Genomic DNA, 15,139 nt, shown 5'->3' on the forward strand with positions numbered 1-15,139 from the left:
CTAGAAGAGGTCGTGATTGCCAAGAAGGAGGAATCTCTACTCTTGGGTCCATTTATTTGATATCAGCTGTCATAGCTGGGGCTTCACGAAGGAAAGAGTACATCCATATCCTATTACGTCTAATATGTAAAAGGATATTACCAAGGGATGTTACTACCCAATTTCCCCCCTATTGTTATTATGTCAACCACAGATTTTGGGAAAGTGATTTTCCACTTCAGTTTATCATATTGCTTTTGCTGAGTAATTCAGTCAACTGGGGTAACCCCCTATAGTATTTATTCTCATTTAACTGGAGGAAGAAAACCTAAACAATTCACGGCGTCTCTCAACGTGGGTTTTCCAAAAAAAACCTCAAAACGTTGGAATCCAGCCCCTTTCGGTGGAAACCACAGGTGACTGACTACAACAAAGACACCTTGGCGCACCGTTCCCCCCGCCGGCCCACGCTCGGGAGCAGCGCCCTCGCGGAGGCAGTGTGGAGGCGCCCCTCTGGGAGCCGAGCGCCCTCCCGGCCGGCTGACCAGTGCTGCCCCGAGGCTGGAGGCGGCTGCGCCAGGCCCCCCGGGCCCCCGCCACGCCGCGCAGCCGCCGGGGTCGACTGGGCGCGCGCGCCGGGGTCAACTGGGCGCGCGCGCCGGGGTCAGCTCGAGGACGCGGGCGGGGCCGGGCGGCGGAAGGGCCGGCCCGGGGCGTGCCCACGTGACCGCCTCGCCCGCCGCCCCCCAGCCGCCGCCGCCTCCGCCTCTCGGGCTGCAGCTCCCGGCGTGCCCCGCACTCGCCGCCGCGCGCACGCCCCTCCCTCTCCTCCTGCCAGTGCCTCAGAGCCGGAGTCGGAGCCGCCGCCGCAGCCACAACCGCGGGCACTATGGTAAGGCGGGCGCGCCGCCCCGGGGGGCCGAGGGCCGGGACGCGCCGAGCAAAACCCCCGCGCGGCCCTGCAGGGCCCTGGGAGTGAGGCCGCCATTTTAACCCGATGTACGCCTTAAAGGTGTGGGCTCCAGCGCCTGCGGCCCCGCTGCTCTCTTCTCCAGCCAGCTGGCCGGCCGGGCCTCCCGCCATCAGGCCGGGCCCCGCCGCTCTTCGGATTCCTGAGGGCGAGGAGGACGCGGGTCGGGGGCCGGGGCCGGGGCTTAAGCCGGACACGAGGCGTCTGGAGAGGTCGAGGCACTGGGAGCGGCGGCCCGCGGCGCGGGAGGGTCTGCGGGGCTCGTCCCGCGCCTGCCGAGTTTGCGCCGGGCTTCATTATTTTACTTAGCGCTCGCCTCTGAAATTGGTAAGTGCTCTAAAGCCCTGCCGAAGGCCTTCGGTTGAGGGTCTTGGTGGCTGTAATAAAACCCCTAAGAGGAGATAAAGGAGGGGAGAAGACGCTTCTTTAAAATGCCTTTTCGCCGTAAAAAGCGTTTACACTAGCTCCGTTAGTTTGGAAGTGTCTGCGTTTGAGCTGTGAGGCAATTATGTTGTAGCCGTGGGCGGTTTGGAGTTCACACTTGATTCTCTTTCCTTATGTGGAAACGGCACTGGCTAGGATGACTTTAAAGAAAAAAAATAGTAGAAGCTTTAACTGAAATCCAAAAGTGTTTTTTTAAGGCCTGCAGAGTTGACACAATACAGAAGGTATTTTTGCTGTTGCTCCTGAAGCTCTGACATCACCCAGTGAAATAGGAAACATTTCAGCGATGGGACAGCTTGTATTTGTCCCTTTCCCTCTACCTTCCATTTACTTCAACCTCCAAACCCCTTTAAAAAGGGTGAATGGGGAAGGATGAGTTAGAATCCTTCGGTGCGTCTCGTATAACTGGTATTTAAAATGTGGCAAATCTGATTGGACTGCTTGCGTGGTACGATGCAGTTTTTGATGTCCAGATTAAAGTGAATCCTTCCTAGGCAAACAGTAATTTTGGTTAAAACCGAAATACTTGTTCTGAATTACTGTTCTTTTTTTATTTCAGGCTTCTGGAGTTACAGTGAATGATGAAGTCATCAAAGTTTTTAATGATATGAAAGTAAGGAAATCTTCTACACAAGAGGAGATCAAAAAAAGAAAGAAAGCAGTTCTCTTCTGTTTAAGCGATGACAAAAGACAAATAATTGTAGAGGAAGCAAAGCAGATCTTGGTGGGTGACATTGGTGATACTGTAGAGGACCCCTACACATCTTTTGTGAAGTTGCTACCTCTGAATGATTGCCGATATGCTTTGTACGATGCCACATACGAAACAAAAGAGTCTAAGAAAGAAGACCTAGTATTTATATTCTGGTGTGTAAAAACAAAAGAAAAAGTACTTTTAAAATGCAAGGATTGTTATTAACATAGTCAGTTTTGCCTTTGTTTTTCTTTTAAGTGGGATTCAACAATTGTGTTGTTGTTGTTTTTTTTCTGTAGGGCTCCTGAAAGTGCACCTTTAAAAAGCAAGATGATTTATGCTAGCTCTAAAGATGCCATTAAAAAGAAATTTACAGGTACAAACATTAAAAATTTTGTGCAGAGGAATTACTCTTTCTTAATTATAATAAGATAATGGGATAATGTTTTTCCTTTTTAGGTATTAAACATGAGTGGCAAGTAAATGGCTTGGATGATATAAAGGACCGTTCAACACTTGGAGAGAAATTGGGAGGCAACGTAGTAGTTTCACTTGAAGGAAAACCCTTATAAAATGACAGTCAAGTGCCATCTGGATCTTAAGGAGCTTCCATTTCTCCAGCTCAATCAATTGAAATAGTATTAGGTGTTTGTTTTTTTGTTTTTTGTTTTTTTTCTTCTTTCTCTTCCCACTGGGTCCTTCCAATACCGTGAATGAAGGAAATATCATTCATGTAAGCAGCCTATCAGTGATTGCCATTAGACTGTTTAATACTGTTATTTTTATGTAGAACCCAAGGAATGCCTTCCCATCATATTTTAGCCAAAACAACTGGTTATATGCCTCCCTTGCAGCAAGCACTACAATGAAAGTGATTGTCAATGTGAATAGCTTAGAATACTGCAAAGGGTAAGCTGATTGAATGCCTTGAAAGTATTATCCACTGGTCAGATGGTAAACTTTATTCAGTATTACTATTTATAGTTGCACTTGATTGCAGTTCTGTGAGGCTCAAGCATTCATACACCTCACCTGCCTTGGCAAGCCTATTTTTGTGACATGGCAGCACAGATATAACACTATGCATTTGAAAGCACTTTTTTTGTAATGAGTTTAGCCCCCTACCCCCCCGAAAAGGAATGCCAATTAAGTTTTGTTAACTGTGTCATCAACTTATCCTAGTACCTCAGTATTCATTCCTGTTACCTGCGTATCTTAAAAGAAATAGCTGTTACTAATGCCTTTTTGTTTTCCATTGAGTGTACACTACTGAATAAGTGTAGGAGTTTACGTTTACCATGTAAGTTTTGCAACACTAAAAATATTTTGAATATCAGTCATGATGGCAATTTCTGTATAAAAGAGCCTTAAATGGAAAATTGTTTTTGAGATCAGACTCCCCACCCTCACAATAATGGCCACGTTGCAATAAAAATTGTGGCATATTACAGAACGTTGCCTTGTTTTCCTTGGACATTTTGCAAAATGTTATGTGAAGCAAATTTTAGGGTAAACAGCTATTATTAATCTTTGCACTGGTCATTTACGAATTTTTTTGTACAACATTCATGATATTTTCCAGTTTGTTGAGTTTAAAAAATATTCTAAAGCCAATTAATAGAAAATATTATTGTTATAGAGGGATACTTTTATAAGCATTACTTTATTTATTTCCTTATATGTTAATATGAAGATCAGAAGTTATTTTTTGCACTTTGACATAAATATTCTTCAATACCAGGTTTGTTCTCTGGGTAAATTAGGGTAGTTATTTTTTAATTCACGTTTGCATTTCTGAGTAATTGAGTAGTAGAAGCAGGGAACTCTTACTGCATATTTGGTCATAATGAAAATCATTTATAAAATGTCCTTCAAAAGTTAATACTTTTCATGTTTAGGAACTTTTATTTCAGCTATTACTTCTTAATTTATTTTGCAAATTGAAAAAAAAAATGATGTAGCAGTCTTAAACATTAGTAGTGGGATTTGGCTGTGGTCCAGAGTGCTCTCCTTATAGAGAATTTGATCTGCTCAGTGTGAGCAGTTTGCTGTTAGCCAGAGCTATTTATGGCAAACACATGCTTTTGTATCTTGTCATAGTTATCCACAAATGGCAAAACTGGACTTGATTCTACTGGTATGCAAAACAGGCATGCTAGTAAGCAGTCAATCGTGGCTTAGAACTTAACCCCATAGCTCTGAAGAGTGCTCTTCTCAGAAAACAGGAAACAAAAACTCCCTTTTTTTTTAAATGTGTGAAAGTGATTTGAGTATAATTAGATATTTTCCCAGATTTTCAGAAGATTTTTTTCAGGTGGAAACAAAAATAGGAGTTAAATGTCTAGGCTTCCATTTAAAATTATATGAATGGCTTGGGATCTTTCGCACTGAGCCATCTTATTTCAGGCTTCCAGCTGTCCCTGTGAGTTATCCTGGACGTTTTTCATGGCTTTTTGGTAAGGTTAAACTCATAAGGAAAGTATGACAATAATGACATATACTAAACCGTATGTGTAACTGATTCTTATACCATGGAATTTTTCATTATTTTCCTCATTCTAAAAAATAAGGGACTCTAAATAAGTTATGTAGTATCTCTTATTTTTATAGCTGATTTATCAGCTTTCTTATATGCCTCATATAATAGTTTCAGAGGTCAAATATTGCTTTAAACTGTGGTACTTTGATTTGTTCGACTGACAGAACTGATACTGAGTTCATTTTTGAAATACATCTTTGTGCATAACGCCAAAAATAATGATAAAATTAATGGTTCACATGTTACTTGAGACTAATATGGCATTTGAAGTGATCATTTTATTTTACAGTCATTTACAATGAAACAATGTTCCAGTCAGCTTTAAAAGGTATACGGTGCTAATTAGTAAAATATTGCCCTCAATATTTTACTGCTAGCTTGCAAAATTATAAGTGTTTAAAAAAATAAAATGTATGAAAATATATAAAGCTGTTGAGATGTGTTTACTTATATTTCAGAACATTAAAATTTTAAAAACTAATGTTGCAGATCAAAGAGGCACCATTATCTTTAGTCTTTTTTAGGATTTTAGTTGGTATACTTTGTCATTTGCAGATAACAGTATTCTTTGAAAATTTGTAATTTATAGCGATTAATTTTAACATTTTCAGACAAATGGGAACAGTAGGCATTTGTCCCAAACTGGCTATCATCAGCTGTTGTTTTCAATCATTATCTAAAATAATGTGGCCAGCATTGTGTATTTAATGTCCCTTTTTAGTAGATTGAAAGAAAAGCCTCATATGTTTGAGTTTCCTGATATAGATCCTCTGTAGCAGCTAGTTTATGAAGTCTAGCAAATGAGTTTTGGGAGAAAATTATTTTAAGTGTTTCCTTATTAAGGAATAATCTCAGCAATGGTCAGTCATAGAAGGGTTGGGAACACCCTTCATTAGGTTTACCACTCTGAAAAAATAATCTGGTTCTGCTCTTTAAAGGTCCTATTTTTGCTTGTACAGTTAATAATAGTTTGAGATCCAAACAAACATGAATATTAAGTTTTCTATGAATATTAAAACTATTAGAGATGTGCAGGCAGGCTCCAATGAACATTGCTTTTTCAGACAGCTTGAATTTATACATGTTCCATGTCTCATGTCAGCCAATAAAGATGTCTGAGGCTTCTCTTTTGCTCTAGAACATCCAAATTGCTTTTTTCCATGTAGAATTGGGAGTCATCCCTTCACTCCAATTTCTTGTCATAAAGCAATTGGGCAAATTATTCTTTCTGAGCCTCAGTTTCGTTTCTTTTTTTTTTTTTAATATAAGAATAATATTCATCATACCTCATTGTAGAGGATCAACTATGGAAATTATTTTTGGAAAACAGGAAAATGCTATGTAAACGTAATTTGGTTAAACCATTCTACGTGTAGTTAAATAGATAAAGAACCATGTTAAAAATAAGATTTGTTACAAGTCTTTGAACCTCTTCATTTTTGTAATTATTCCACTTAATCTCAGTTTAAGGACAAATTAGCTGGTATGTGGCATTGGTTTTTCAGAATATAGTAAAGTGTAGCCTCTGAGTTGATGTTCGTGACTGCTCTTAATCTTTTTAGTGTAGTTTTCTTTTTCACGTATGACCAATCCATTAACTAGTCTTTTCCCCCCAAATAATTTTGAAGTAAAAAATAAAAGGAAATAAAGCTAGAGAAATATTGGTATGGAGTACTTGTCATGAGTCATGATCCAGGTTGTTGAAAACCTATGACTGTTTATTATTAATATCCTAAATTTATATAGTCCTTTGTATTTGTTAAGACACCTGAAACTCATCTAATCCCCTTAGGTCCTCTTAACCAGCTAACCATATTCCTCTGCTACACATGAAGAAACTGAAGTCTGGAGAGGTTAAGGGACAGCTCAGCTATGGAGTAGCAAAGCTGATTCCTGTCCAGTATACTTTTCACTCTGCATTTATGTAACATACAGTGAGTTACTAATTTTCTTTTTTTAAAAAATGGAATAATCTGATTTTCTTCAACAGGACATAATTAGTATGTTTTCAAAATAGTGTCTCAAGAATATTTGAAAAATAGTCTTGGAATTTTTGTCTCCTAAGGAAGCCCATGGTCATAAAAGTCTGAAATAATTTTACACTTCAAAGATTTTCTTAGATGTTTCAGTATTGTCAGTTTGTGTAATTGTGGAAACCGTAAGGATTGGATAAACACATTTTCCAGAAAGCTGATACCTCTTGTTTTAAAAGAAAAAAAAATTTTTTTTTAAGATTTTATTTTTAAGTAATCTCTACAGATCCAACATGGGGCTCAAACTCACTACCCTGAGTTCAAGAGTCAGATGCTCTACTGACTGAGCCAGCCAGATACCCCAAGGCTGATACCTCTTATTCTTTTTCCAAAAAACTTGGATATCTCCTTCCCCATGCTCCTCTACCCATCTTTCTAAGGAGAGATAGTATGGTGTATCATAGTGGTTAAGTACTAGAACTTTGGTATCAGACTGCTTGGGTTGTTCACATATTGGTCTTTAACACTTATTAATTGAGTGATCTTAGGAAAATCGACCTCTCAGAGCCTTAGTTCATGTATAAAAGGAGATAATAATTATACTCTGTCTCATAAGATTTGAGGAAAATGAAAGCACCTTGAGTAGTTACTGGCACATAAAAAGTACTTTGTAGGATGATCCTAAAATTTGCAGCCCAAACCAGGACGTTTCTTGAGAGTAAAAGGGAGAGGTTTTTTTGTTTTGTTTTGTTTTGTTTTTTAAGATTTTATTTATTTATTTGACAGAGAGAGAGACACAGTGAGAGAGGGAGCACAAGCAGGGGGAGTGGGAGAGGGAGAAGCAGGCTTCCTGCGGAGCAGGGAGCCCGATGCGGGGCTCGATTCCAGGACACTGGGATCATGACCTGAGCCGAAGGCAGATGCTTAACGACTGAGCCACCCAGGCGCCCCTAAAAGGGAGAGTTTTAATAATTATGCCAGGACAATAGGCTTAAGTTGGAACAGTCCCCAGCAAACCAGATGTGGTCATACTATCAAAAAGTAGGCTGATGTAGGGCTCCTGGGTGGCTCAGTTGGTTAAGCGACTGCCTTCAGCTCAGGTCATGATCCTGGAGTCCCAGGATCGAGTCCCACATTGGGCTCCCTGCTCAGCAGGGAGTCTGCTTCTCCCTCTGACCCTTCCCCCTCTCATGTGCTCTCTCTCTCAAATAAATAAAATCTTTAAAAAAAAAAAAAATTAGGCTGATGTCAAAATGTAATACTTAAATAGAGGAAACTGTATGAAAGACTCAAGGTCATTAATTTCAATTTTTTTTTTTTTAAGATTTTATTTATTTGACAGAGAGTGAGAGCAGGAACACAAGCAGGGGGAGTGGGAGAAGGAGAAGCAGGCTTCCTGTGGAGCAGGGAGCCCAATGTGGGGCTCAATCCCAGGACCCTGGGATCATGACCTGAGCCAAAGGCAGACACTTAACGAGTGAGCCACCCAGGCGCCCCCAATTTCAATTTTATAAGGTAGTAGTATGCTGACTAAGCTTCTCTTGAAGTATATGGTTACTTTAATTAGCCTCAGAACAGTCAACTTTGGATTTTTTTTTAAAGATTTTATTTATTTATTTAACAGAGACACAACGAGAGAGGGAACACAAGCAGGGGGAGTGGGAGAGGGAGAAGCAGGCTCCCCGTAGAGCAGGGAGCCTGATGTGGGACTTGATCCCAGGACCCTGGGATCATGACCTGAGCCGAAGGCAGTCGCTTAACCGACTGAGCCACCCAGGCGCCCAACTTTGGATTTTTTTGTGCATTTTTTTTTTGGTAATTATTTTTCTTTTTTCTTTTCTTTTCTTTTTTTTTTTTTTAATTAAGGATAGTGAGAGAAGCAGAGGAGGGGCAGAGGGAGAGAGAGAGAGAGACAATAAGCAGGCTCCACACCAAGTGCGGAGCCCAACGCGGGGCTTGATCTCACAACCCTGAGATCATGACTTGAGCCGAAATCAAGAGTCAGACCCTTAACGGTCTAAACCACCTAACCGACTAAACCACCTAGGTGCCCCTTTAGCTTTCCTTTTGACTTTAAAACTTGTAAACTCTAAGATACTGCATTTTGCTATTAACACTATCCTTTACTTATACCAGCTTCTCTTAATGCTTTTCATCTCCTGTGGACTTGGAAAGCCAGTTTGTTTGAATTGTGTATAAGAAAGTGAATAGGCTCATTTTTTTTTTAGCTTATTAGGTTTTTTGTTTTGTTTTGTTTTTAAGATTTTATTTCTTTATTTGAGACAGAGAGAATGAGAGACAGGGAACATGAGAGAGAGGAGGGTCAGAGGGAGAAGCAGACTCCCCGCCGAGCAGGGAGCCCGATGCAGGACTCGATCCCGGGACTCCAGGATCACGACCTGAGCCGAAGGCAGTCGCTCAACCAACTGAGCCACCCAGGCGCCCTAGCTTATTAGGTTTTTCTTAAATGTTCCCTAGATGTGTTCACTTGGAAGTAGCTTTGATTACTCTTCATCTAGATCTTATAAATACTTCCATTTACTCTTGATTTCTGACAGCTAATTTGATTATGCATACACAGTGGTTTAGTAGTTTATTCGGCATAACATGAAAGTTTAGAACAGATAACATGAAAATTTGGAACAGATTTTTGTTCAAATGTATAATTTTTATTTTTTTATTTTTTTGTTTAAAGATTTTATTTATTTATTTGACAGAGAGAGAGACAGCGAGAGAGGGAATACAAGCAGGGGGAGTGGGAGAGGGAGAAGCAGGTTCCCTGCTGAGCAGGGAGCCCAGTGTGGGGCTCCATCCCAGGACCCTGGGATCATGACCTGAGCCGAAGGCAGATGCCCAACAACTGAGCCACCCAGGTGCCCCTCAAATGTATAATTTTCTAACATGAAAAAGCACTTAAGTTAATGTTACTATCTTCTTGTAGTACTTTTTCCTCATTTTATATATTCTTAATAGTGGAATTTCAAATATTTCCTTTGGGAAGTTGATAGTTACTGAGTGAATCACAAAATTCCTGGGCATATTGCCCATAGTTTCTATGTGTTTCTGTGAGCTGATGGGACCTTTTTTTATTAGCAGCAAACTAAATCACCAGATAAAACAGTCAGTTCCCAAATTGGCATAATTAGTTTTATCAAAGGTAAAAATGGCAGTAGAGTACTTTGTTCTAGAGATCATAAGACTTTGCTATACTGTACAAGGAATAAGATATGAAAGAGTTGTAGACTTCATGAAATAAGTGTAAAAGAATTTTATGTGCAAATTAGTGTGTAAACCTTTTGTGTATAAAATAAAGCTATGGATCAGGGATGCCTGGCTGACTCAGTTGGAGTGTGTAACTCTTGATCTTGGGGTTGTAGGTTCAAGCCCCACACTGATGTAGAAATTACTTAAAAATAAAATCTTAGGGCGCCTGGGTGGCTCAGTTGGTTAAGCGACTGCCTTCGGCTCAGGTCATGATCGTGGAGTCCCGGGATCGAGTCCCGCATCGGGCTCCCTGCGCGGCGGGGAGTCTGCTTCTCCCTCTCATGCTCTCTGTCTCTCATTCTCTCTGTCTCAAATAAATAAATAAAATCTTTAAAAAAAAATAAAATAAAATAAAATCTTAAAAAAAAAAAAATCTATGGGGCACCCGTGGCTCAATTGGTTAAGCGTCTGACTCTTGATTTCAGCTCAGGTCATGATCTCAGGGTTGTTAGATCGCCTGGTGTTGGGCTCCGTGCTCGGTGGAGAGTCTGCTTGAGATTCTCTCCCTCTGCCCCTCCCCTGTGTGCTCTCTCTCTAAAATAAATAAATCTTTTTTAAAAATAATAAAAAATCTATGGATCAAAGAACTAGAAAGAAAGTGACAATCCCTTTACTCGTTACTGCTTATTGATAATTGTGTTATGAAGAGATGCATAGTTTCTTTATAGTTTCTATTTCAAAAAGCCGTTTACATGAGGGGGATGGGAAACTAACAAAACTTGGTGTTAGTCATTTTCCTAATTTGCAATATATTTAGGTTTTAGAATGTATCTGGGTTTTTCAGGCCTTAGTTGATTTTTAAAAGTAAAATTGTTGATTTACAGTTTTTAATACTATTGCATATTGAGTCATGTGTACATTTTGAATAATTGCTGCATTAGAATTAAATTTGGTATGAGGTTGATTTAACAGTTTTTACCTCCTAATTTTGGCTTTGTTTTTATCTATCTGCTAAAGAAAAATGTCTTATAGTTATCACTGAATAGCAATTTTTAAGAAATACCAGGTGATTGAATTAGATAGATAATCTTGTGTCCTGGCTATAGAAAAAAGTTTTGGGATTAGTTGAAGTGTCATTCAGTGTCATTGCCACTGCAACAAAAAAGTTTTCTTCTCTGAGCTGGATATTTTATTTCATTCAGATTTTCTCTTGGCAATATGTAAAATAATGAATAGAATTCTAAAAAATGAGCCTTAGGTAAAACAGAAACTCTAATGACAGTCTCATTGAAAAACCCTAAAAAATGGGCTAGGCTAACATGGTTGATACTTTTCTGCATAACCTTTTTAAATGATTATATTTTTATTTCAAAAATAACGTGTTTAGTGTAGAATCTGCAAAATACAGGAAAGAGCAAAGTTAAATCGAACGAATTTTAAATGTTGCAGACAAATTATTTGTTAGGCTATTATGACTAATACGGAGATATCCGTAGCTAAAACTAGTTTTTTAAGTCATTGGTGTGTGCTGGTAAAAGGGAAGACAATCTTTCAATATTGTTTGTGTAAATTCCTTAGTATTTTTTACCCCGGAAGGAGAGCTTTGTTGGGTCCGTAGTCACAGAGGAGCAGATTTGGATCTAGAAAAGTGCGCATCCCACCTGCCTGAATGCTTGCTGTCTGACTTGGTGCATAAACATTTAGAGCCACAGAATTTCCCTGTGTTTTTTATGCCATTTAGTTTGGTTTCATTGAGGCTTGATTATAGGCACCCCTTATTACATAACTTTCATGTAGTTTCCAATATATCAGGACCCTACTTTTCTCATGGTATGTGTATGATAAGGGTGAATAAATACTGGTTCCTAGTACACACTGTAAATAAGCCATCCTTTACTCTACTCTGTATTCTGCTAAAAGATTTAAGATAAAACATAATGTATATATTTTGCACTAAGCCAGAAGCTATCTGTATTTAAGCATTTGTGTTCTGTGTGCTATTCCAAGAGGGTCTGGTAATCCTTGTGATTAAAGAAACATAAGATTTATGTTTGCCGTGGAGAAACATGATCATCCTGGCCACTATGAATCATTCTGGAAACATCCCATCTCTGTTTCCCAATTACTCAGATCATTAGATCAAATTTAGTTCAATTCAACAAACATGAAGCGCCTTTCACGGTCTCAGAAAGTCTATGGTGGGGGCAGCTGGGTGGCTCAGTCGTTAAGCGTCTGCCTTCGGCTCAGGTCATGATCCCAGGGTCCTGGGATGGAGGCCCACATCGGGCTCCCTGCTCGGCGGGAAGCCTGCTTCTCCCTCTCCCACTCCCCCTGCTTGTGTTCCCTCTCTCACTGTCTCCCTCTCTGTCAAATAAATAAATAAAATCTTTAAAAAAAAAAAAAAGTCTATGGTGATACAGGAGAGGCAAGCATTTAAACAATTACAATGCCGTGTGGTAAGTATGATGATATGTTACAAGGCATAGAAGAGGGATGATTAACATTGAAGTTGGATGGGGTTCAAGAAGGCCTTATAGAAGTAATGTGTGAGCTGGGTTGTGAAGTGTGATAGAGTTGACCAGAACTCAGTGTGAGAGGATTGCTCTGGGGAAAGGAAAAACCTTGCAGAGGCCCTGCAAGTAGTTCCTCACAGCTTCTTAGTTTAGCCTGAAGCCCTGTGATGAGAGAAGTGCAGGAGAGGTGAGTGTGAGCCATATCACTGAGGGCCATAGATACCGTGCTAACGAACATGAAACCTGTGCCTGATAAGGAGCCAGTGCAGGGTTTTAAGCAGAGGAGTGTCATGATCTTTCTGAAACCCAAGTCTGATCGTTTTATGACCATGTTGAGAATGAATGTATGGGAGGGTGAGGAAATCGGAGGCAGTTAGGAGGCCTGAATTAAGGCAGTGGCAAATGCACTTGGGATGAGTGTATTTAAGAGGTATGTAGAAGTGACAGGGCTTGATTGATTTCCAAATTAAAGGTTAATTAATGGTTAAGAAAATTAACCACTATTTGGAAATTGTTAGCTATATTTTTAGTATTATTGACACTTAAGATCATTTAAACATCAGATTGGCTCAGAAGAGACTTAATAGGAAATTTATAAATGTGGAAAGAAAAAATATTAACACCTTTTTAATGAAAGTAGCATTTTGAAATAAACCATTTAAAAAGTCATACATCTGCTACTTGAATTTAGATTTACAAACCTGATTGGCAGTAATGTTCATAAAACAATGGTTTCAATAGATAAGAAAAAGTTAAAACTACTATAGATATAAATAACATCTTTGACGTAGAATTTATCTTATAGTTTTAAAAATCATGGCAGAATTCCTGGATCAAAAAGAATTTAGCAATATTCATATAATCTGCTCATTAGAGAAAGCCTGTCCCACTCTGCCGGTGATAGAAAATGGAATTTTCAGATTATCTGAAAGACCACTTTTTATTAAGGAAGATTTTTAATTCTTACTAGTAAATAAAAGCTATTTATAAACATATCTTAATTCCTTTCACAAAATACTATCCAGAACCAAAGATTCCTCTTTTTTCAGCACCTTGTAATAAACATTGCTTAACCATATTGGTTTTTATTATTGCTTTTATGGTAAGTAAGTTCACTTTTGTGAAAGGCCTTATACACATCAGGAAACATTTATTGAATGTCTATTTGTAGAACACTATTCTCACCATCCTGAGAAATAAACTTCTCAAGGGCACTTTTATAATCCAGTTGGCAAGACAAAATAGACCTGTGAACTAATAAGTATTCAGTGATAAGCAATTGAATAAGCATTGAGGGAATACAGGAAGAAAGAATTGAAAGAGAAAAAATTTCATAGAAGTATGCTTTAAATAGCATTTAGAGAAGAATGTTTTTTTTAAAAATCAAGACATTTTCCCCTCAAATACAGAGTTATTTGAAATGAGATTCCAACAGCCTCTTTCTTCACTGAATATCTCTTTAAAATAAAGAACAGGGCGCCTGGGTGGCTCAGATGGTTAAGCATCTGCCTTCGGCTCAGGTCATGATCCCAGGGTCCTGGGATCGAGTCCCGTATCAGGCTCCCTGCTAGGCAGGGAGCCTGCTTCTCCCTCTGCCTCTCTCTCTCTCTGTCTCTCTGACTCTCATGAATAGGTAAGTAATAATAATAATAAAAATAAAATAAAGAACAAAAAGGGCCTTTTTAATCACCACTTCCATTACAGCCTTTTGGAGAAGGACTAGGGCCAAAGTAGAGAACTTTGGGAGTTATGTGTTCCATGTGGGTAATTGTCACAGAACCCTGAGTTTCTACAGGCGTTCTTAGCCTCTTGCACCATGGATCCCTACTTAGAATGTTTTAAAATTTACATATATATATGTATTTATATATATAAAATATATCCATCAAAAGTGATACCTTAATATATATGCTTTTTTATTAACACATTATATAAGTGTCTAGTGGTAATATAATAACTACCATAATATGTAGTGATGAATGTAAATGATACTTTGAGATCTGCAATAACATAATATGATCTGAATGTGTGATTTCTATTGGTGACGAGCCCGTAAGTACTGCTGATAGTACTGTGGTTTATGGTCTATATTCATAACTTTTTTTTGGTCTATATTCATAGTTTAAGGAAGTAATAGATTTCAAGTAGTGGTTAGTTAAAATAAAGATGTAATTTTTCAGGGCACCTGGGTGGCTCAGCAGTTAAGTGTCTGCCTTTGCCTCAGGTCATGATCCCAGGGTTGGGATTGAGCCCTCTGGGCTGGCTCCCTGCTCAGTGGGGAATCTGCCTCTCACTCTCCCTCTGCCCCTCCCCTCTTGCTCTCTCTCACGCACTCTTTTACTCAAATAAATAAAATCTTTTTTTAAAAAAAGATGTAATTTTTCATAGGTCCCCTGAATTCTTTCCAGGGATCCCTTGGGCATCCAAAGACCCCAAGTTAAAAAAGCCTAAAAAAATCCTGCCTGGCTCAGTCAGTAGATCATATGACTCTTGATCTCAGGGTTGTGAGTTCAAGCCCCATGTTGGGCATGTAACCTACTTTAAAAAAAAAAGAAAGAAAAGAAACCCCATGGTTTAGCTATTACCTGAGAGCCCCAAGAAGTAAAGGACTAAATGAATAGGGCTCACATCCATTTCAGAGGAACTGCTTTTATTTTGTTTTGTATATTAGAGTTTCCTATATTTCATTTGGATTAAAAATGGTTTCTGGGGCTAAATAATATATAATTTCTGAAAATAATTGTAAAAGAAAGCGGATTCTCTGTTTATCTTGCTTTTTTAACTTAAACTGATTTCTTTTGTAAATATTCTGAGCACATTAGT

General features: G+C 39.1%; 1 protein-coding gene across 1 annotated transcript; it reads left to right on the plus strand.

Moving 5' to 3' along the window:
- Nucleotides 1–762: 762 nt before the first annotated feature.
- On the plus strand, nucleotides 763–5,050 carry LOC118002873 (cofilin-2). Its single transcript, XM_034993484.1, has 4 exons — nucleotides 763–871; nucleotides 1,953–2,260; nucleotides 2,387–2,463; nucleotides 2,547–5,050. The coding sequence occupies exons 1-4, from the start codon at nucleotides 869–871 to the stop codon at nucleotides 2,657–2,659; spliced, it is 501 nt and encodes a 166-aa protein (XP_034849375.1). The 5' UTR covers nucleotides 763–868; the 3' UTR covers nucleotides 2,660–5,050.
- Nucleotides 5,051–15,139: the final 10,089 nt, after the last annotated feature.

The sequence above is a fragment of the Mirounga leonina genome, unplaced genomic scaffold (assembly GCF_011800145.1).
Source record: "Mirounga leonina isolate KUSES-001 unplaced genomic scaffold, KU_Mleo_1.0 Mir_84, whole genome shotgun sequence".
Taxonomy (NCBI): Eukaryota; Metazoa; Chordata; class Mammalia; order Carnivora; family Phocidae; genus Mirounga; species Mirounga leonina.

Coding starts and splice junctions, on each gene's coding strand:
- LOC118002873 (XM_034993484.1), top strand. Junction 2,261..2,386: donor GACCTAGTATTTATATTCTG/GTGTGTAAAAAC, acceptor TTTTTTCTGTAG/GGCTCCTGAAAGTGCACCTT. Junction 2,464..2,546: donor CATTAAAAAGAAATTTACAG/GTACAAACATTA, acceptor TTTCCTTTTTAG/GTATTAAACATGAGTGGCAA.